Below are 21,896 nucleotides of genomic sequence, written 5' to 3' on the forward strand. Positions count from 1 at the left end.
GCGGCTTGTCTTTCATTCCCGCATCTATCTTTCATTTAGAGCGGGTTTTCCAGTGAGAAACGCTCCCAATTTTTGTTAGCTTGAAAATGTTTGTATTTTTTTATATTTCCCTTGAGATGAGAACTTGAGGTGGACGGTTATGCTTTTTCAGCGCTTTAAATTCACCGTCCCGCCGCCTCCTGGCCTCCGTGCCTTCCGCTGAGACAGAGGGCCGTGGTCGGGCCTGTCGCCGCGCCTTTCACAGAGGCACAATTCCCCTCTTCCCGTCGTTAAGATTTTTCTTTCTGCTGTTGGCTTCCGATGGCTCTGCCACCGTGGGCCACGCTGGGTGAGGGCTTGATGGTGCTCCGCCTGCCTGGTATTCCGTGGCGTTCTGGAATCTGCGCCTCCGTGGCTTTCACCAATTTGGCGACATTCTCAGCGACTTGATTGTTTCTGCCACGTGCTCTCGTTTCTCCTCCTGGGACTGTAGCCGCACAGGCGTTGGGCTTCCTCCCGCCGCCTCTGCGCGGGTGGCCCTCCGCCGTTTCCATCCCTCGGTCTCTTCGTGCTCCTTCCCGGATGCTGCCCTCTCATTCGCCGTCTGACTCGCTGAGCTGCTCTTCGGCTCCGCGCAGGGCGCGGGCATCCGCGCCCGCTGGCTTCTTCGGCTCCCTTGTTTTCCGCGTCTGGGGACCCCGCTCGGCTCTTCGTTGCTGAGCCTGTGTCGGGTTCTCTGCTGCGTTCGCGGTCTTGCGTTTTCTCTCTGCAAAGGCAGCAGGCGAGGTTGTTTTACCTTTTTGTGATAACTCTACTGTGAGGTTTTTCTCCCCATGCTGAGCCTTTAGCACGTGCGTATTGTCTATTTTTAGTCTGTCGGGTCTCACGCTGAATGGACAGGTAACCTGACGGCTACCTCAACTGAGCGGTCAGAACGCCGCCTCCGTCCTTACACAGCAGGGCTCCAGATGGTCCGGGGCACGTGGACTTCCAGTCCTAATTGTGAAAACGCCTGCAGCGGAAGCTCCTTGTCCTCATCTGGCCGCCCACATAAGGAGAAGGGGTTCTGCTCCAATCGGTCCTGTCCGGTCGGGGCTGAGTCAGGGGCAGCAGAGGTCACTGTGCCTCTCCACGCCCCAGCCCAGCTGCGTGGGGACTTTGGCGAGAAAGACACTGTCCTCGGTCAGTGTTCCTCCGGAGAACTTCCATCGCACCCGCGTGTGAGTGACCACACCCATCCGTCACTTCCAAGGCGGTGTTCACTCATGCTCTTGGAAGGACCAACCCTGACACCCGGTCACCTCACGGCCCCGGCCCCGTCCTAAGCCAGGCCCTGAATGCTGAGACCGGCTCGAGCAGCTGTGCTTCCGGAACTCCCCGACTTCCCAGCCTGAACAGAGAAAGGCAAGGCAGCCGTGTGCCTGGTGTTTGTGTTTGTGTTTGTGTTTTTCCTACAAAGACTTTACTGTTTCCATTTGATCCTGGGGGCTCCAGGCTGGTCAAAGGCGGCCTCATCGTTCAGGGAGAGGCTCAGGCAGGAGCCAGACACCAGGGGGACACAGAGGGCCCTCTGGGCTCCACAGGCTCCTGTGGTGCTTGAGGCGGAGCCTGTCGAAGAGACACGGGCCCCGCGGCCCGGCAGCCTGCAGAGCGGAGCCAGGTGTCACCCATCTTCCTGATGCATTTCCCCCGCCCACCCAGGACGCGGCTCTCCAGGAAGTCGCGGAGCTGAGGGGCCGTGTGGGCGGAACCCGGCCTGTGGACCCACAAGGGCCTGGGTCTGGTTCTTCCCCAGGACCCTGGCAGCGTCCCTGGAGTCCTGCGAGTCACCCACGCGTCACGGGCCAGCCTCTGTGCGTCTCGGACGAGGCGCCGCCACGGCGCCGGTATCGCATCTTCAAGAGCCGCTGGACGCCCTGGGCCTCCCCTCGGCCCCCTCAGGGAAGAAGCGGCCCCGCCCGCCAGGGCCACGGCGTCACCCGGAGAGAGGTGGGTGCGGGCGGCCCGCAGCGCAGGCTGGCCGGGCGGCGGGCGGCCCCGGCGCGGTGGTTCTGACGCGCCCGGCGCTCACGTTGCTCAGCAGCCAGGAGTTAAGGTCCGACGCCGGCGCTGGCTGGTCTCAGAGGCCGGGCGGCCAGGGTGGCTCTGAAAGTGGCGTCTGGAAAGGAGGCGGGCGGGGGTCGGAGGCTGGAAGAAGGGGCGTCCTGGGTCTGCTCCGGCCAAACGCTGTTGAAGCAGGAGACCGATCGGGGCGGGCGCTGCTCCGGGCGCTGCCTGTTGTTTGTTGTTTTATAACGACGTCACTGAGATACAATTGACATACCATACAACTCACCCACTTAGAGTGTGCGCGGCAACGGTTTCTAGTCTCTTCACACAGTTACAACCGCCACTGCAGTCAGTTGTGGAACATTTTCATCACTCCAGAGAGGAACCTGGTACCTCTCGGCGGTCACTCCGCACTGTCCCGCCCCCGCCCCCGCCCCCGCCCCGGGCCCTGGAGGCCTCTCACCCCTTTCTGTGTCCACGGGCCTGCCTCTTCTGGGCACATCGCCTCAGTGGAATCAAACACGATGGGGCCGTTGATGATGGGCTCCTTTTACGGAACATAAAAGTTCCCGAGGTTTGTCCAGGTGCGGCAGGTGTCGGCACGTCACTGTTTTTAACTGGCACGTCACAGTGTTTAACCACTGACTACCATTCCGTTTACGGAGGGACCGCATTTGGCTTACCCACCCATCCGCGGATGGACAGGAGGCTATTTCCGCTTTTTTGTTTATTGCGAACGATGTGTGAGTGTTCCTCTGAGAGTGTTTGTGTGGGCGCATTTGTATTTCTTGGGGGTCTGTGCCCGAGGGTGGGATTGTGGGGGCGTCCACAGCTATTGCACATTTTGGGGAGGCCGCAGCCCGTTTTCCACAGCAGCCACCCCACCTCGCCTTCCAGCCCGCGGCGTCCAAGAGCCCCGGCTCCCCGCGCCCCCGCCAGCCCTGGTCAGCTGAATCCCGGCCGTCCTGCTGGCTGTGAAGCGGAACCTCGTGGTGGTGTTCGCGTGCATCTTCCTGGTGGCGAAGGAGGTCGAGCACCTTTTCGTGGGCTTCTTGGTCATCTGTGTCTCCTCCTGGCAGAAAGGTTTCTTGAGATCCACTGTCAATGTTGAATTGGCCGTCCCTTTAGTTTTGAGTAGCGAACGTTCTTTACACGTCCTAGATACAACCCCTTATCAGATGCTTGGTTTGCAGATTTCTTCTCCCGCCCTGGGTTACCTTTTCAGTTTCTTAGGGTGTCCGTGACAGCGCGGAGTCTGACATCGTGGTTATGTCCCGCTCATCTGTTTTGCCTTCTGTTGCTGGTGCGCGTGGTGTTGTATCAGGAAACTCTCGCCTAACCCGGGGTCACGGCCGTTTGCGCCCAGGCCTTTTCCCAAGCATTTCCCAGTGTCAGCTCCCCTGTGGGGGCCGGCGACCCGGTGTGGGTTAGTTTTGCTACACGGTGTGAGAGGGGGGTCCAGCTCCTTTCTTCTCCACGCGGAGGCATCTTGTTTTAGTTCCTGTTTTCCGTAGCTTTCCAGTTTCTTCCTGGTCTGGGCAGGAGGGTCCCATGTCGTCCCAATTACTACGACCTCCTACAAGGGGCTCGCCATCGAGCCGGGGTGCGCCCCCATGAACCCCCCGGGAAACGACCCTCGAGCAGAGACACGCAGGCACCGTGACCCCATCGGACGGGGGTGCCCCCCCGCCGCTCCCACCCCAGGCCACGGAGCCTCCCGGAAGCCCCACCATGAGCAGTTGTTTCCTGTGGCTGAGTCATCGGCCGTCTCTAAGTCCTTCTGCTAAAACACTAATATTTGTATGGCAACTGAGTGCATCGGGCCTCTCCTCCCAGGGATGCTCAGCCAATCCTTGGCCAGCGGGGTCAGGACAGGGGAAAGGAGCCTGTGAAAGCCAGTGCTCCAGGAGGGGTCCGAGGGCGCGGACAGCTCGGTGCTGAGCATGCCGTCCTCCTGAGGAGCTTGGCACGCATGTTGCCTTGCAGGTAGAATTCCAGAAAAGTCTTCTGGAAGCAAGTACCCTGTTGTACTTACTTTTACGTCCCCAGCACCGGGCACACGGGCTACCCACCGCAAAGCAGGAACGGGGGTCCCTGGGGAGGAAGTGAGCGGAGAGGGAATGCCGGCGGGACGGGGCGGATGGTGGCGCGGGGAGAGCTCAAGGAGCCAGGGACACCCAGAGGGGCCGTGGGTGGCCCAGAGCAAACGCCGCCTCCACTGCCACGCTGGCATGGTCTGCAGTGGGACGCGGCCATACGCTCCGTGGGACCGTCCCTGGAGAAGGGCTGGCGGCGGGCACCCGGGTGAAGCTGACACATTCTCTCCATACACCCGCGGGGCGTCCACCCCGGCCGGCTCCCCACCGCGGGAGAGCACGCCCCTGCCCGGTGGGCTCGGCTCCGTGGAGGCCGACCACCCTTCACCCTGCAGACAGTGGCCTGCAGTGTCGGCTCCGCTCGGCCTGGCCCCAGCCCAAGGACCAGGCAACGGAAGGACGCCGGCTGCCGGCCTGCCCGCTGGTCCCAGGAGGAGCAGGCAGCTCCCGAACCGCCCGCTGGCAGCCGGGGGAGGGCCCTGGCCGCGAAGCCCGCTGGCAAGCGAAGGGGAGAGGAAGCATCTGCCCTTCACCACTCAGGCCCAGCGGGGCCTTGCGGGGGTGGGGGTAGGCAGTGCCTGAGCCTGCAGATGATGCAAGTGGGTCGAATTGTGTCCCCCTTCAAAAAAAATACGTCCAAGTCCCAGCCCCTGTGCCCATGAATGCGACCTTATTTGGGAATAAGGTCTTTGCAGATACGGTGCATTTAAGGATCTTCAGAGAAGATTATCCCGGCTTAGGGTGGGCCCTACAGCCAATGCCTGGTGTCCTTAGAGAGAGAGAGGAAGATCGGAGAGACACAGAGAAGACAACCATGTGAAGACGGAGCCAGGCAGAGACCGGAGCAATGCAGCCGCAAACCACAGGGCGCCTGGGGCCCCCGAACCTGGGAGGAGCGAAGGGGGACCCTCCCCTGCAGACCTGGGGGCTGGGGTGGGGAGCAGCCCTGCCCACGCCTGGATTTTGGGCTTTCGGCCTCCAGAACGGTGGGAGGACGCGTCTCCCTCGTTCGAAGCCATCGGGCTCGTGGTGGTTTGTCACAGCAGCTCCAGGAAACCAACGCAGTTGTCCAAGTCCGCCTCCCACCTGACCTTCAAAGACCCCACCAAGCACAGGTCGTCCCCTGGGGCCGCATCCGGCTGAGCCTATGAAACCACCCCAGAAAGAAAGGTGGTTCAGGCCCCGCCTGTTCCCGCAGGGCTCCGATGTCCCCAGGCCTCCCACAGGCAGAAGGTAGGGCTCAGGGGTGGGGGCAGGCGGGTTCAATGACCAAAGGAGGTGTCGATGCTGAAACACAGGATTCCAAGTTTAATGTTTTCTGAGAGCGCGTCAGGAGAGCAGGAAGCAGCAGCAGGTGCGCCGTGGGGCGCGGGTCCAAACATCTGACCGGCAGAAGTCCTTCGGAGGGAGGGACATGTGGGCCCCGGACCCCCTGGCCAGGCCCGGGGGGGCCAAGGCATCGTTCAAGAGCAAGGGCCACCCGGTGGTGGGCGGCAAGCCTCCTGGAGGGGCTCAGAGGCCGGGCAGGTGGGAGAGTGGCCATGAGAGGCGGGAAGGCTGCTGGGCCAAAGTCGGCCGCCGGCCAGAGCACCAGAGCCGCAGCAGCCCGCCCGCCCGGGCGTCCCACAGCACCTCGGAGAGGGGCTCTGGCCCCACTGGTTGGGACGGGCCGGCTCCCGGTGTCCGGGACTGAGCCCTGCGGAAGCCCTGAGGCAGGCAGAGGGGGACCTTCCAGCCCCGCCCGGCTCTCTCCTGCGTCGAGGTTCGGCCGCGGGTCACAGGCCCGCGGGAGGGCGCCGGGGGCTAGGGGCAGAGCCCTCTGTGAGATGGGAATCCGGGACCCGTGCCGGGGGTCAGAGGACACGGCCTGTGACCGTGATGGCTGCTGTAGGATCTAAGGCCAGCCGCCTTCCATGGGGGGTGGGGGGCGTGCCTGGGAGGGGGGACAGAAGCCGATGCCGGGGCGACAGGCACGGAGGCCATGCCGGGGTGTGTGGCTCCGCCTCGGTGGCGCTGGGCTTTGCTCCTCACAGAAACCGCCGCAGCTCCGGGCCCCCACGGGCCCCCGCTGCTGTCCGGGCCTGTGGGCTCCCCCGAGCGGGCTGCTTCCCCAGCACGGAGCCCAAGGCCCAGCGCCCGGCTGTCCCTCGGGGAGCAGACCCTTGCTTCCTCAGACCGACACCCCCACTGCTGTGGCTCAGAAAGACCCCTCAACCCTGGGGCAAGGCCACAGAGGTGTCCACAGGCTGTGGACATCTGTCCGGCTCTCCCACAGGAGGGTGCACACGTGGCCTAAAAGAAGGAGGCCAGACATGGCCCCCTCTCGGGGGTCTCCTGCCGCTTCTGGGGGGACAGCGTCCCGGGGGCCCGGGGCCTGCGGGAAGGCAGCAGCGCACCCCCTCCCCCGTGGTCACCGTGCACGGCTCTGCTTTTGGAAGTTGCATAGTTCCTGTGAGTGACAGGAGCAAGGATGACTTAAGCTGGGACACCCCGCACGTCGCTGGGTGCTGGGCAGGGGTCCCTTAGGGACGTGTCCACAGAGGGGAGCTGGAGGTCCCTCCATTCTCGCAGGTGCCCGTCCCCAACCCCCTTGATTTCCTCTCCGGAGACAGCAGGACCTGGGGCCCCGCCAGCCGCCTGTCCCTCCCATTCCCGTGAAGGGCCTCGTGTCGATTGCCAAAGCTGGGGACGTGGGGACCGGGGCAGCCCAGACCGGGGGATGAGCTGGTGGAGTCGGCCTGGTGCTGGACCGAGGGGTCCAGCGCGGGGCGGGAGCGGGGGCGGAAGAGGAGGTAGCCTCTGGCGGCGCCGCGGGAGGCCGGCGGGCGGGCGGGCGGCTAGGGCTCCGCGGCGTGCTTGACCAGGTAGCCGCTGAAGGTGATGTAGGTGTCGAACTCGTCGCTGAAGATGGCGTTCTCGCGCTCGCCCTTGAAGAGGCGCACCCACACCTCGTCCTGCTCCTGCAGCGCCAGCATCAGGCTCTGGCTCTGCATGATGCTGCGGTCGCTCACCTGGGCATACAGGATCACCGCCTCCTCCGCGTTCTTCATGATGTGCAGGTACGTCTCCTTCTGGTTCCAGGTGTGCACGTTGAGGCTGAAAAAGTAGATGCCGGGCACGTAGCAGTAGAACTTGCCGGTGAACATGTTGAAGTGGCCATAGAGGTTCACGAACTCCGTGTCGAAGATCACCGTCTGGTAGTAGTCGTTGCTGTGGAGGGGCTTCTTGCGGCCCACCGAGAAGGCCGCGTAGTAGTTCTTGCACCGGTCCCCAGGCGCCCCCATGGAACCCTTCTGCCCTTTGGGTCCCACATGGCCCCGGGCGCCCGCCGCACCCGTTTTGCCGTATTTCCCTTGCAGGCCCCGAAGTCCCCGGTCACCCTTCTCACCTAAAAGGGACAGAAAAGCATGTGGCATCAAGCAAGCAGAACAATCGTGGCGGCCACAACGATTGTTCTGTTTGCACTCAGAAGCCTTCATCCTTTTTTCCCTCTGGGAAGTCCTGGCAAAGAGAAGGGAACGGAGGGTGTTGTCCAAAGGCCCCAGGCGCTGCGTGCAGGCCAGGGCTCACTCTGCGCCAATGGGCCGCGTGGCCGGCGTGGCCCAGTCCCCTCTCTCCCCAGCACGACTCCGTGGGCCGTGCGGGGCTGCCTGCTGTGCACAGGGCCCCGGCACGCGGACAGCGGAGCGGGGCAGCCCTGAGCCTCGAAGCACCGCTCCCAGAGGCCCGCCGAGGGGCCCCGGGGGGCGAGGTCCACGCTCCCCTCTGGGAAAGCGGCCAAAGCCCCAGAAACAGAATTGCCTCTTCCTCCCCCGGGACCACAGGGGAGGGAGCCGTCCTGGGCCGCTCCGCCCCACTGGGCACGCACGCCCAGCCCCCTGGAGGACCCCACGTTCGCACGCAGCGCCCTGACCTTTCAGGATGGTGATGTTGATCTGTGGCACCGGGACGGCGGGGTACACAGGGGCACCGGAGTCACAGCAGCGATAGCACCGGGAAGCAGGGGGCTCCTCGCCCAGTGGGGGGCTGTACTTTTCATGCTCCTCTTCCGCCCTGAGGGAATAAAGACGTCGCAGTGAGGGCCTCAGGCTGCCAAGGCCGGAACCCCTCTGTCCTGCCGGGAGAGCCTCCCACAGAGCCCCGCCAGCTCGCAGGGAGTGCGGGACCCTCCACGGGGCCTGGGAAAGGGCCCCCTGCCCCCTCTTAATAGCCATTAAAGTAGTGGTGGAAACAGTCACCACACGAACAGCAATAACGGGAGGCTTTGCAAGACAGAGGCTGAGGGGTGAAATCGGCCCCTGGGGGCAGAGGTCTTCAGACACCGTGTGACGATGCTGCAACTGGCTGTCCCTTTCATGCGTCCAGGATTCTAGAAGATGCTCTGTGAAGCCGACTCACTGTAAATGCGAGCATCCAGCTACATCTTTGGGGTCCCTTTGAGCTGCAGCAGCCGGAGACTCTAAGTTTACAAGCTGACCTTTGAAGCCGTCTCCTGGGCAGGTCGGACGGTGGCAGCCCCACACTGCCACCTTGTGGCAACGCACCACACTGCCCCGTGTGTCCTTCAAGACACAGGCGCTTGTCCACTTCCTCCTCCCCAGTACCGTGGGCCCCCCCAAGGCTGCGCTGGGCCAAGCCCGCCCCCCCGCAGCCTCAGCATCCCTGGAGGCCAGGGTCGGGCCTAGCTGACGGCCAGTCGCTCCGCAGGCACCGAGCCCGTGTCCGCTGAATGAAAAGGGGGCGATGCCACTTCGCCCCGAGTCCCGTGCAGTCCCACTGTGCACTCTGAGGACAGTCCGAAGCCTTGGGCGTCATCAGCCCGGCGCTCAGACACAACGAAGGAACGGGGAGCCGCCCTCCGCCGCCACCGGGGCATCTAAGGCCTCGCATTTGATGAATGACATTTTCAGGAAGAATCCCAAACATTTTGTGGATCCCTGCAAAATATGCGCAATAGCCTGACGTCTGCGTTGCTGACGGTCACGCATCTGGGGACGATGCCTTGGAAGGGACCCGTAACCTTCCCAGAAATGCCGTTCCCCCTGGCGGGCGCCCGTGCTCCTCCCCCGCCCGCAGCCGGACCCAGTGCTCAGGGCCTGGGCATCGTCCCGGCTCCTGTTTCTGGGAACCGCGGCGGACCTCCTCGAAGGTCAGAGTGAGCCTGGGGATGCTGAAGGCCTGAGGGGGCAGTTGCTGTGCCCTTTAGTCAAGGACGAGGCTGCAGAGCCCCTCCCAGAGCCACATTCCCTTGGGGTCAGAAGGAGGCTGCGTCACTGCTGTGCTCTTCCGATAAGGTGCCCGGGGCAGTGAAAGGGGACGCGGCTGGTCGCCCCCCCGGGCCCAGCTCCCACGAGGGGGGCTCCTCCGCCTCAATGCAGCTCCTTTGCATCTAGAGGGGCAGAGGCACCCTGGGCGCCCGGGCCCCGACTCAGCCCGGCCAAGGGGGAGCCCCGGGAGCCTCCCCTGCACACACGCCTGCAGCCTCACAGGCAGCCTCACCTCTCCATGTGGTCCAGCAGCAGCTCCTGGGTCCCCTGCGGCTCCTGGGTCCCCTGAGGCTCCTGGGTCCCCTGCAGCTCCTGTTGGTCCTGCTGGTCAGGCGGCCGGCGGCCCAGCACCGGACCACAGGCGAAGGCCAGCAGCAGGCCGCACGCCAGCGCGAGTCCAGGTCCGTGGGAGCCCATCGTCCGCCGTGCCCTGCAGGGAGGGACACGGGGGGCGGGGAAGGCGGGTCAGGTCAGCAGGGGCTCCGCCGGGGAACATCTGAGAAGCACGGTGTTCGCCGGACACACGAAACCGGGAAGCAACCCAGCCGCACCCACGCGTGCTCGCGCTCACACGTACAACACACATGCTCACAATCACACAATACACACATTGCCATGCTCACACCCACAAGTGCGCATGCGCAAGCGCACACGGCCACAGGCACAAAACCACACTTACATATGCACACACATGCACATGCTTGGCATGCTCACATACTTGCTCATACACTGCCGCATGCATTCAGCACACTCTCAGTCCACCTGTACACACGCATTCACACCCACACTCACATTCGCACACCTACGGGCACACTCACACTCGCATGCTCCCACGCACGCTTACGGAACCCATGTGCACACCACCTACCCCTGGAGTCTCAGCCTCACCAGGAAGCCTGGGAGCACCCAGCTGCCCCCCGAGCCCGCCAGGCCTCCCAGGAAGGGACCCCTTAGCCCCTGGGCTCCACAGACGGTCATTTGTCATCCCTATTAGACAATGAGCAAATCCCGACTGAGTTTGGGTGGTCCCTGTCCAGGGACTCCGCCCAGCCTGTACCGTGAAAATGAGGGAGGAGGCTGGTGGCGACACATTGCTCCGTGGCCACCAGGGGGCGCGTCAGGGAGCACGCTGCAGCAGCTGCGTATTCTGCCGTGTGTAATGCGCACCTTTTGCCCAATTTTTTTAGGGGAAAATAAGGATGTGCCCTATACATCAGTAGTACCGATCCCCTATTTAGATAAATGTTTTTAATTTATTTACGCTTATGCGTTAAAAGTGTAACTCTAGAAAGCAATAACGACATCCATATGCAAAGTAATACCCTGGAATACAATCATTGGTTTTGTTTCTAAATATAAGTAAATAAAAAACTGAATTAAAAAAATTAAACCGAAAGATGTTTTTTCCTGAAAGTTTGGGCCAAAAATGTGAGTGCTCATTATATACAGCAAAATAGGGTAATTTTGGCCCAGTCCCAGCCAGCGGTCATTGTCCATGGAGGCAACCCCAGGGACGATGACCGTGCCTTCCGCAAAGCCGTGGACAGGACCCGCCTCATCCAGGGTTGAGACAGTCCTTCCAGAAAGAGAGGTCCACTGAGGGGTCTCCAGTGAGCCCATTAACGGGCAGTGCTTGGGCCTAAGAGACGAAACGCCCCCCTGGTTTTTAGTTAGAGGATCCCCCCAGCTAAGGGCGGTCAGTCCTCACCCACCTGTGTTCACAGTCTACCACTTCAAAGGACCTATGGGGACCCAAGCCAGTGCCTCCGCTGCCCAGCACGGAACCGCTGCCCGGTGGGAATGAAACCACCGGCCCCGCGAGGGGTGGGGCCAGGCAGCAACGGCGAGACCGGCCAGACGCGCAGGCCATCTCCCAAGCCGCACGCCTGACCTTTCCTTTATCCACGGTGATGTCTGGGGGGACTGAAGCACTGAGGCAGAGTTCTGTTTTTGCAAGTGACTTTCTGCCCAGGTGACAGTTCCTGTCACAGGCCCAGGAAGCCGTGGGCTTCCTCCCCACGCCCCGCTGCGCAGAGGCCTGGCGGGGAGGGCACGGCCCTCTCCGCTGGGCGGACTGTGGGCTCTGCCCTCCATACTGCGTGTTGGGGGCTCCCATTACAGCTCTGCAGAGGCCCCGAGCCGAGCCCAGGGGATGGGAGGGAGGCCGAGGGCGGGAGCCCGGGCCTGGGGCAGAGGAGGCAGGTGTGAGAAGACTCAGAGCCAGGAAGGCCGCACCCCCAGGCACCCCTTCTTCCCGGTCACACACACCTCTGCATGGCCCCACCCCTCCACCACAGGGGAGTCTCTGGGCCCCCCCCCCCCCAGTTCTCTACCGGCCAAGCATCCGGCCCAGACACCATCCCACTGACCAAGACTGCCGGGACCACCCCACTCAAGCTCTCTACTACCTCCCTCCACTGGCCAAAGATAGCGTGAATGCATGTATGTTCATGTGTAAGTGCATATTAAAATTTAATCCGTCTGCCCCAGCCGGCCTGTGAGCCCAAGGTCTTGGTGGATTCCCAGTCAGGGCACAGGCCTGGCTCGCAGGCCAGGTCCCCAGCAGGGGGCGCATGAGAGGCAACCCCACAGTGATGTTTCTCTCCCTGCCTTTCTCCCTCCCTTCCTCTCTGCCTAAAAGCAAATAAATAAAATCTTTAAAAAATAAAATAAAATTTTATCTGTCTACCTATATACCTACCCACCTGTCACTTCTCGCTCTTGACAGCGCAAGCCCGACACCCCCCCCGCGCCCCCCCTGCAGCCGCACACACTGCGTCCCTCCCCCAGGTTCCAGCTCCCTGCCTCCCAGATGTTCGTACACACACATCACCTGGGGAATCTTGTCAAGATGCAGGTTCTGCCTCAGGGGTTCTGGGCAGGGCTGTGAGCATCTGCATTTTCAAAAAGGCCCCAGGGGTTGCCCTTGTGGCTGATCTGAGGGCCACACAATCCAGCCACACGACAACGCCAGGCACAGATCCAGCTGCTCTGTCCCCGCCCCCAGGAGGGCCCTGTCCCCCCCCCCCCCCCCCCGGCCCAGAGGGCTCTGTCTCCTCCTCTCTCCTAGCAACCTGGCTGGCGGGACCCGCGGTGGTGGTGGCAGGCCCCAGGCGCTGCTGGGCGGGCCGGCAGCACGCAGCGCCCACTCAACCCCCGCCGTGGGGGTTCGCCCTGCAAACACGTCCTCAGTAATCGCTTGACCCCATCCCAGACCTCGGTGAACCCGCGGTGACTCTGCTCCGCAGACAATACACATTCATCACGACACCCAATTTATAGCAGGAGCGGAGAGAAGTCAATTGGCATAAGATCGCCCCGTTTTTAAAGCGCCAGGGAAGCAGGGAGGGATCTGAACCCGACAAGCCGCCCTCAGATCGCATCAGAATCCTCCCTGGTCTTTGAGACCCAACACAGCGCCTCATATTCCTCCTGACGTCTTCCCAGACCCCCGCTGGGCCAAACCCCTCCCTCCTCTTCCTCACGTTTGTTTTTCAGGTTGTCTCGTCCGCAGTTTTGCCCGGGCTGTGAGCTTCTGTAGAGCCCACGGGGCCTCTTCTGGCCTGGGAACATCATCCATTCGCCTGGGGCCAGCCAAGCACCCTGAGCACCCTGACCTTGGCTGCTGCTTGGCAAGCGTTTGTCAAATCGGATTCTCTGAATTGGTCGATTTCCCTGTTTCTGTACTTCCTTTTTTCCCTTGGCACCTTAATAATCACTTGTTTCTTTGAAATGCCAAGCTTGCATCACCTAAAAGGAAAAGAGGTTTTCCTTTCTTTAAACTCGTTTTGACCAGGGGGTGTGGGGGTGGGGGGCAGGAATCCAGAATAATTCATTTTGGAAAAGCAGGAAACAACAGAAGGAAGTGAAAAGCTCCCTTGGGCGTCTCTGTCCCCAGGATGTCTCGGCCTTGCAGCACCGACGTCTGGGCCTGGACCACTCTTTGCTTGGGCGGCTGTCCCCTGCGTGGTAGCATATTTAGCAGCCTCCCCAGGCTCCACCCACTGATGCCGGCGGCGCCCCCCACCCCGGCTGGGACACCCAGAGTGTCGCCAGTTTGCCGCGTGTCTCCCGGGAGGCAGAAACCCGCCCCCCCACACCGTGGAGAATCAGCGCTCCACCGCCCCCGCATCGAAGCACCGTTTTACAGGTTGCATGTCTGTTTCTAGGATGGAAAGGGGCTTTTCTATACCTTGATCAGAGGAGGTGGGGGCCAGGGCGCCGCTGGCTCGGGGGTGACAGTGTCAGGGAGGCAGAAGCATGTGACGGCCCAACAAAGAGCCGCAGGCGCCGGGTGGACAGAGCGAGGGCCGCGGAGGCTGGAGGTCCTCCCCAAGGACCTCCTCTCTGGAAGCCAAAGCAAACCAGAATGAGAGCTTTCCTCCTTCAAAAATATCTTCAGCACCATTTTACCGAGCCCGGCAGCAAAGTCGGCACCACGGCATTATGCTCCTTGAGTCACACAACTGTCCAGCATCCAACCAGACTTGGCTTCCAGCCACCTCGAGCCATTTCCACCCAAGACACCCCCCACGTGGGAGAGGTTTGCCCCCAGGAACGGAGGTCGAAGAATGTGCCGTGCTCAGCGGGGCCAGGTCCAGGAAGCACTCCCCCGGGGGATCTGGCCCCACGTGGCCCGGTCTCCGGGCTGCCTTGTGGTCAAGGCATCTGAGGTCAATTCCAACATGACTCAAGTTCTGGACTTGCCTCTCCCAAACCCTGTGAAGAAGTTCGTTTGCCAGATTCCACGGCAATCCCGGGACGTCTTTTCCCGCCCACCTTGCAGCTCGGACCCGTGGCTCTGCCGCCACCCTCCCGCTCAGCCTCCAGCTGCCCCGCCCCCCGCAAGGAAGGGACCCCTTACAGGAGGTAGGTGGCCGGAAGGGGTAATCGGGCTGCCGCTGGGGTCTGGGGAAGGGCAGGAAGCCTGAGGACGCCTTCTTGTTTACAACTTTTATCCCTCCGCAGGCCTGTGTGGGCCGGGCCGCCCACCCTGAGGAGACCACGTTCGCAGGCGCACCCCAGGTCCCTGCTGCGGGCAGGCGGTCCCACGGCCTCGGCCCCGCCCAGCTCCAAGGTGCCCTGCCAGCTTCCCACAGTCACTTCCGTGAGCTCAGGCGCCACGTGTCTGCACTCTGTCTTCGTGCTGCGCCCAGCAAAGTGCCCTTTGACAAAAGAGTTTTGTAAACATGGGTTTCCCTCTCCTCAGTCGTCCCTGGGTGGCCAGCTGCCCCGGGAGGGAGGAGGCCAAGCATCTCCCTGGACATTCCGAAGGCAAGGCGGCTGCCCGCGTCGTTCCCTCTCGGCAGAGAATCCGACGCGGGTGTGGCTCGTGAGTGGCCCTGCCTTACGCACAGGGCCCCAGAGTCGGTGCCTGACCCGTGAGCTCAGGAGGATCGTGGTCCAGCGAAGGGGACAGACACGCCCCCTCCAGGCGCCCCCGCTTGCAGCCAAAGGCCGAGCGGCAGACCTTGAATTGAGGCCGGTGCTCTCCGGTACGATGGCCATAAGCCACGTGTGATATTGCACCAAACGTGAAAATGAGACAAAATTCAGCGTTCAGTTCCTTGGGCAGGCTAGCCACACCCTAGGCTCCCCATACGACACGCAGCTGGCGGCCACCATGTTGGAGAGGCCGGGGCAGAGCTTCGCCGCGTTGCAGGGAGCCGCACGGACAGCCGCCCAGCAGAGCCAGGCCGGCGGGGCAGGGGGGAGGGGGCAGCCACGAGGCACAGCCAGAAATCCAGGAGCCCTCACAGCCCCTTCCTCTCTTGCACCGCGACACTGACTCAGCCACCGGCCCTTCTCACCACCTCCTGGAGGTCTCTCCTCTCCGCCACGGGCCCATGTCCCATGCTTTCCAGGAGCCCTGGCTGTGCCCCAGGCCCCATTGTCTAGGGCCTGCACCTCAGCCCCACCCTATGCCTGCCTCTCCCGAGGAAGCTGGGCATCAGGTAAGACCTTCTTCCCCATCTGACGTCCTCTAGGTCAAGGGTGCAATTTCCAAGAAGGGTCAGCATCCAATCGCTGAGCTACCGGTGGGCACCCCCTCAACCCCTGCCCCCGCCCCCGCCATTGTCCTCTAACCAGAGTGGGCACCTGAGGCGCCCCCTCTTCTGCGGCCCCCGCTGAGCGGCGCTCAGGGCTGCCCTGCTGCCGCAGGGGCTCCTGGGTTCCGACCCTGGGGACCCAGCAAGGGGACAGGGGCCCTCTAGCCCCGACGACGGTCAGGCTTTCTTCCGCAGAAGGCATTTGTCCCGCTTCTTGTCCACTGACTGATCCCTGCCAACGGGTGGGCGGCAGGCAGCGTGGGCGACATCTGCTCCCGGGTTCCAGGCTCCTTCCATACTGGATTTTCCCGTCGGTGGCGGGGCCGCCCCAGCTGGCCTCAGACCCTGGGGCAGCACGGGACGGGGTCCCTTGTCAAAGGAGCCCAGGTCGACTGGAGGGAGCTGTGCCAAGAGACAGGGCGCCTGGCGCCATCGGACGCCATCGCGTGCTGGCCGACGCTCTTTCTTTTTCCAGGAAGCTATTCTCTGGCTTGGAGGAGGAGGGTTTACTTTCTAAGGTTTGGGTGTTTATTTGTTTACCCTCAGGCCCCACAGCCAGGCATAAGATGGGGCTTTCCAGTGATAAGCAGGGTTTCCTTTCCCCACGTAGGAATGAGGTCTGGCTCCCGAAGAAACAGGGAAGGAACGAGGGGCCGAGACACCCCCTCCATCCTAAAACACCTCCATCTTCTCCGGGGGCAACTCCTGGCCAGCGTGTCTCACCTGGAGCTGAGCGTGGACACAGTAGAAGTTCCCACCCAGGCCCTGCAAACGGGGGACCGCGTGGGGGCGGTGGCGGGCCTCCAGGGGCACCTGGCCAGCAGGCCCGGCCTCCACAGCTCGAGCCGCCCCGCGCAAACAAAGATTTCCTTCACTGGGCACTGTCCTCAGATCACCTCCCAGCTGCGGGCCTCGGGCGGCAGGCTGGCCACTGCTTTGCGAGCCGCGTGAGCGAGCGGGCCGTGACAGCCGGGGCTGCCCCGCGCGCCCGCGCGCAGGTGGCCTGGCCCCCGCCCACGGCCCCGCCGCCGAGCCGGCCTCAGGTTGCTGACCGACCCCAGGACGGGGCGGAGAGAACCTGGGGCCCCAGGGCCTGCGCCCCACCCCCATCCTCTCGCAAACCAGCATGTCTTTGGGGTTCTGGGGCCTGGAGGTCCCCCTAGCACTTTACAGCCACCTCCAGAGGAAGCTCGACGAGAGACCTTTGTCCTGTGCCTACTGGCTTTTAGGTCAAGAATAGCATTCAGCTCAGCGCCCCATCAGCCCTGCTTCCCGGCCTGGCCCAGGCGCTCGGGCCCCCCCCGCCCACGTCCCTGACCCCCAGCACGCTCTGCCCTCCTCCTCCGCGGGCATGGCGGCTGGCTGCCTACACTGACCACGGCCTCGTGGCCCCCAGCCCCGCCATCGTCCTCTAGGGACGAGCTTTCCAGGCTGCGTCCTCGGCTCTCAGCTCTGCTCCCCCGAACGCCCCCTCTGCCTGTTGTTTCCCACACGGTGGCCCCTGCGGGCAGACCGCTCCCCAGGTCGCCCCCCCCCACCAGCCGGCTCAGCCAGGGCTGTGCCCTCCAGGGCGGTAGCCACAAGCCTATGGGGCTGGTTAAGTTAGTTACACTAAACAAAATGGAGATGTGCTCGCACCTCCCCCCCCAAGACAGCCCGGCGGGGAGAAGGCTCCTCCTCGGCAGAAGTTCCGTCGGCAGCTCTGGCTGGACCCAGGTCCCCTACCGCCTTTGGGACATCTTCCCGCTCCTCCGTAGGCCCCTGGACCCCGGTTAGCTCACTGTCTTCCTCCCCGGCACCCACCACACACGCTCCCCCTGCGCTTCTCGGCTTGTGGAAGTCGGGGCCACTCACACGGGCCCCGGCCCTCTCACGCGCGTGTCACTGGGACCCGTCCCCAGCCCTCCTGAAGGTCTCCTCGCCGACCCGCCCCCGCGGCCTTGTCACCCCTTCTTCCTCAGCTCCTCGCTGGCCTCCCCGCCTCTCGTCTGTCTTCCCGAGTGCTCACCAGAGGCAGCTCTCAAAGCTGTGGACCCGAGTGCCACCCGTGGCTTAAAAGGAATTCTGTGGAAACAGAGGGACGTCGGAACCCCGAGCTTCTCCTTCTGGGCCCTGCCTCACCTCTGGCCCTGTTGTCCCCTCCACCCCCCCACATGGGTCCTTCACCCCAGCCATCTGGAGCCACGGAAGTCCCCAATGCAAGTCATATGATCGGGTCTTCTGTCTCTGTTCCCGGCCACCTCCTTCATTGACATGTCCTTCAGACTCCAGCCCGATGCCACCTCTTCTGGAAAGTCCCCTCCCTGGCGTCCAGTACAGGCTGGTCTGTGACCGTTGGCTTCCTCATCTAGGCAGCCCGCTCACGGACCCGAGATGCTGGTGAATGGCAGCCAGCTCCCACTGCGCGCCGCCTCCAGGGCCTGGGGTCCAGCTGTCAGTCCCGGCCGGCCTCCAAGTCCGTGCCTCTGGGTTCCCCGGGGGCAGAGCCGTCCTCCGGGACGCCTCGGGGTCCTGCAAGATTTTGCCTCTGCCTCCCGCCAGCCTGTGCAAACCTCTCCCTAACTCAGGGTGGGTGGCCTAGGGGAACGGGGAGGGGACAGAGGGATCCAGGGCACACTGTTAAACGTCCCAGGATCACGGAATGCTGGTGCGGCCATCGAGCCACCTCTTCCTCAAATGCCCCTCTCCTGTGCACTCAGAAAATCACCTGCTTCAAAGGAGGCTCAGCCCCCTGCCTCTGTCAGCCAAGGCTGCAAACACCACCCCGTCCTGCGAAAACAGTCTAATGAAACACGCTCGGGTGCGCCCTGCAGACGAAGGGAAGCTGGAAACCAGGCGGATCCGGGGATCCGGGCGCCAACTCAAAGGCCTTCTGCTGCTGACCATGGCTGGCACAGCTTAAGGGGCGCAGGGTGGGGACGGCTGCGAACCAGGCTGGGCGCCTCAGTAAATACATAAACAAGGCGGGGGCGGGGCCCCGGGCCAGCTGCACCCACTCCTGGCCTCTGTAGACAGATGACCATTTACCGACTCGGAGAGGCGACGCATGAAAGGCAGGTTGCAGACACGCACGCGTCACCACGTGCCCATAGGCACGCACGCTCACCCGCAGAGACCCGGAGGCCGCCCACCTGGCTGCGGACAGCAGGTCGCTCTGGGTGAGGGAAATGCGGTGTTTGCCGCCGGCTCACTGCGCCTGCTCTGGGTTTTGGCCCCGTAACAGCTACATATTTCTGCCCATTAAGTCCACATTATTTTCCACTTAGAAAAATGACAAATCAGCCCCACCCTGGGGCCAAGAGAGCATCTTGTTTATTCCAGGGAATTCGACTCAGTGCACACGGCCCGGCAGCGTGGGGGAGGGGCTTGGGGGAGGGGCTTGGGGGGAGGGGCTTGGGGACAGGGGCTTGGGGACGCCGGGGCAAACTCGTGGCTCCGGCGGCACCGTGGGGACACACATCAGCCAGGGATGATGCCCATGTTCTCTCATGAGTGTGTACAGAGTGCGTACCATGTACCAGGGAGGGGCGGGCTCAGGGACATGGCGGGAGGGAGCAGCCCGTGCTCGGGGGGCAGACGCCCTGGATCGCTGTGCTCAGGCGCCAGGCCGGGCGGACACTTGCCTGTACTAGAATCGGGCTGGCTGGAGAGGACATGGCCTCTAGAAGCAGGGACGTCCGCTGTCCCTGGCGCGGCGCTCGGTGGCGGCACCTGCTGCTGCAGGAAGCTGCCCGCGGCCCAGAGATGGGCCATGAGGCCAAGTGCTCGTGCCCGACGCCAGGAATTCTGCAGAATGGCCACGCGAGTTAAAGGCCCGGGGCCGCCCCGTCGCGATGAGAGATTCCTTCTATCAGACCTGCGGCCACGGGGAAGCGCAGACGAGGCTCTGGGTGCGCCGCCTTTTCACACACACTGTAATGACCTTCGATTTCTCAGGTGAGCAAACAGGCCCAGAGGGAGGAGCCCCTCACCCGGCCCCCCGACGAGGAGGGGCTGGAGCTCGAGTGAGACCCAGGGATGGCTGACACTTCATCTCGAGGGGCCCCAGAAAGTTACGGGCAGGGCAGGCTCACCCTCCGGCCTGTGGGCCAGCAGCTCCCTGCTGCCAGGCGCCCGGCCGCTTAGCCTGCCCGGTTCCGCCTGGAGCGGCGGCTGCACGTTCGCCTCGGAGGAGCCCACCGCCCGCAGGCCCTTGCGTTCCTCATTCTCTCCTTCACTCAGCAGATGACGGAGCACCCACTCCCCGCCCGGTGCCACGGTGCCTCTCGGGATGCCAGCCTGCCAGCCCCCTAAAGCCCATCACTGGACTTTCACTAGAATACAATACACCTCCCAAAACGCCAGGGGTGCAGGCCGCGTGGTGTGGCACATGCGTTTGGAGGGCGCTATCTGCTTCTGCCCGGTGGAGGGAGAGAAACCCCCTCTAGTGAGGGAAGGAGGGGAAGGACCACTGCCGCCAATGCCCTCTGATGGGAGAAGCTGATCCCAGCAGTGTCTGGGGTCCACCTGGGTGCCCCCCAGCAGGGGCACCTGCAGAGGGCAGGGGCGGGAGACGAGGGAACGGGACAGCAAGCGGGGCCAGCCCCGGACCCCAGCCCAGCTGCCCAGCTGCCCGGCCTGGCCCCGCCCCCGCAGGTGCCTTTCTAGGAGCCTCCTCTTCCCAGACTCAGAACTGTACCTGCACGGGGGAGGGGCGTCTTGATGCCTGAGGCTCCAGGAGCCACCCTCCAGCCCACCCCGACCCGGCCACCTCTCGCCGGCACCCACCTGGCTGTTCACAGGGAGAAAAAGACCGAGTGTTTCCATGCCCTCGAGTCCTGGCCCCCAACCCCGGGGAGCAGCCCCAGAAACTGACAGGGGAGGGGGCAGGGCCAGCCCCGCCCCCGCCTGCGAATCCACCAGGCCTGGCAGCTGTTCCAGCTAAGGTCCTTTCTCTCCCTGGTCCCCAGGGCAGAGGGTGGCTGGGGACCAGGGGCCTCCGCAGGGCAGGGGTGCAACCCAGGGAAAGCGCCTGGGGCCCTCCCCCAAGTGTGGCTGGACCGCGTGGCTGTGGCCGGCAGCAACAGCAGTGCTGGACCCAGCCCAGGGCACCGGGCACGTCCCTTCCCGAAGCGCCGCCGCCGCCCCCCCGCCCCCACCTGGCTGCCTCGTCCCGTGCTCCCTGCTACAGCCTCCTGCCCCCCTGCCTAGTTCCAAGGAAAATCGCCCAGGAGCCAGGTCCACGGGCAGACACCGAGGCCCCGCCTGGCTCCCGGCCGTCCGCGCAGCCATCCCGGACGGGGCGCGGCGCCCCCGTTGGGCTGGGCCTGCCCTGGCCGCGGTTGAGACGGGGCCGGCTCCAGGGGCCTCCGGGCAGGCCAGGCGCAGCCCTGGCGGGCAGTGGGGGGCCTCCAGGGCCCCTGCCCACGTGCCCCCGGCTGTGAGCCCAGCTCTGGAAAGCGAGTGTGGGCAAGGACGAGGGCCTGCGCGCGGCACCGGGAGCCACGCCTGCCTCCGCCCCGCAGGCCTCTCTCCGTTGCAACTGTGACGAGGACCCAGGGCTGACGATGTCCCGGAAGGGCTCACGCGCCCCCACGGCTCCTCGCACCCCTGAGCCCGTCCCCGAGGGGCAGGAAGGGAGGGGTCCGGGGACACAGGCTGCGTCACAGGAGCCTCGCCGCGGGCTCGGGGCGGAGGGACAGGCCCACCGGGGGGCCTGGCCGCGTCTGGGGCTCCACAGTGCGGGACGGGCCCCCGGCAGGCTCCCGAGAGTCCAGTCGGGACCTCATGGTAGTGGCAGGGGGGCCGCCCCGAGGGATGGAAGGGAGCACGCTGGCCAGGCTCTGACAGGTCTCGTCACATCGCCTCTGAGTGGACTGAGACGCCTCATACCGTGCGAAGGGTCCAGGAAGTACCTTGTCTCATTTGACTTTCAGAGGAGACAGATCTCAACAGGTAAAAACAGGGAAATAAGTCCATCACCCCAGGCCCACGCAGCAGTCACGCCACCACCGAGAGGCATCGCGGCAGGAGGCCATCACCCTCGCTCCGACGTCTCTGGGTTCTCGGGGCAGGGAGGCGAGGCTGCTTCCAAAACGGCAGCTCCTCTCCCCCGTGGGCCGGCCGGCAGAGCTGCCTGGAGCGCTAGGGACCCGGAACCTCTCCGGCCTTCCTTTCTTCTGCAAGTTGTCACCTCCAGCCCTCCCCAAAGGCCCAGAAGCCTCGGCCGCCCCCAGCCCGAGGGACGGGGCCCCCAGGAACCAAGCCACTTGCCCCTGCAGACGTGAGTGCAGTGACAAGCTCCCGTCCAGGGCCGACACCCGGCAGCACCAGCACATCCACGAAATTCTTTTCATCTTTGCCTTGATGGGTGAAGTTCAATGCCAGAATATTTGGTGTGTGAGTCATGCTAATTGCAGCCGGGGTGGCTGAGGGCGGGCAAGCGGCACCAGGAAGAACAACAGAGAGAAGCCTAT

At 63.7% G+C, this 21,896-nt stretch overlaps 1 protein-coding gene across 1 annotated transcript; it reads right to left on the reverse strand.

Annotated features, from left to right (window-relative positions):
• Nucleotides 1-5,499: 5,499 nt before the first annotated feature.
• C1QTNF1 (C1q and TNF related 1) lies at nt 5,500-9,810 on the reverse strand. The gene is made up of 3 exons (XM_054593370.1): nt 9,624-9,810; nt 8,038-8,177; nt 5,500-7,512 (listed from the first exon to the last, which is right to left on the reverse strand). Exons 1-3 carry the CDS (start codon nt 9,806-9,808, stop codon nt 6,962-6,964), a joined length of 876 nt encoding a protein of 291 aa, XP_054449345.1. The 5' UTR covers nt 9,809-9,810; the 3' UTR covers nt 5,500-6,961.
• Nucleotides 9,811-21,896: the final 12,086 nt, after the last annotated feature.

This window comes from Pteronotus mesoamericanus, unplaced genomic scaffold, assembly GCF_021234165.1.
Source record: "Pteronotus mesoamericanus isolate MK-2021 breed Mesoamerican mustached bat unplaced genomic scaffold, CSHL_Meso_final scaffold_408, whole genome shotgun sequence".
Classification (NCBI taxonomy): domain Eukaryota; kingdom Metazoa; phylum Chordata; class Mammalia; order Chiroptera; family Mormoopidae; genus Pteronotus; species Pteronotus mesoamericanus.

Coding starts and splice junctions, on each gene's coding strand:
- C1QTNF1 (XM_054593370.1), bottom strand. CDS start 9,808: ATGGGCTCCCACGGACCTGGACTCGCGCTGGCGTGCGGCCTGCTGCTG. Junction 8,178..9,623: donor CTGCTGGACCACATGGAGAG/GTGAGGCTGCCT, acceptor TTATTCCCTCAG/GGCGGAAGAGGAGCATGAAA. Junction 7,513..8,037: donor CAACATCACCATCCTGAAAG/GTCAGGGCGCTG, acceptor TGTCCCTTTTAG/GTGAGAAGGGTGACCGGGGA.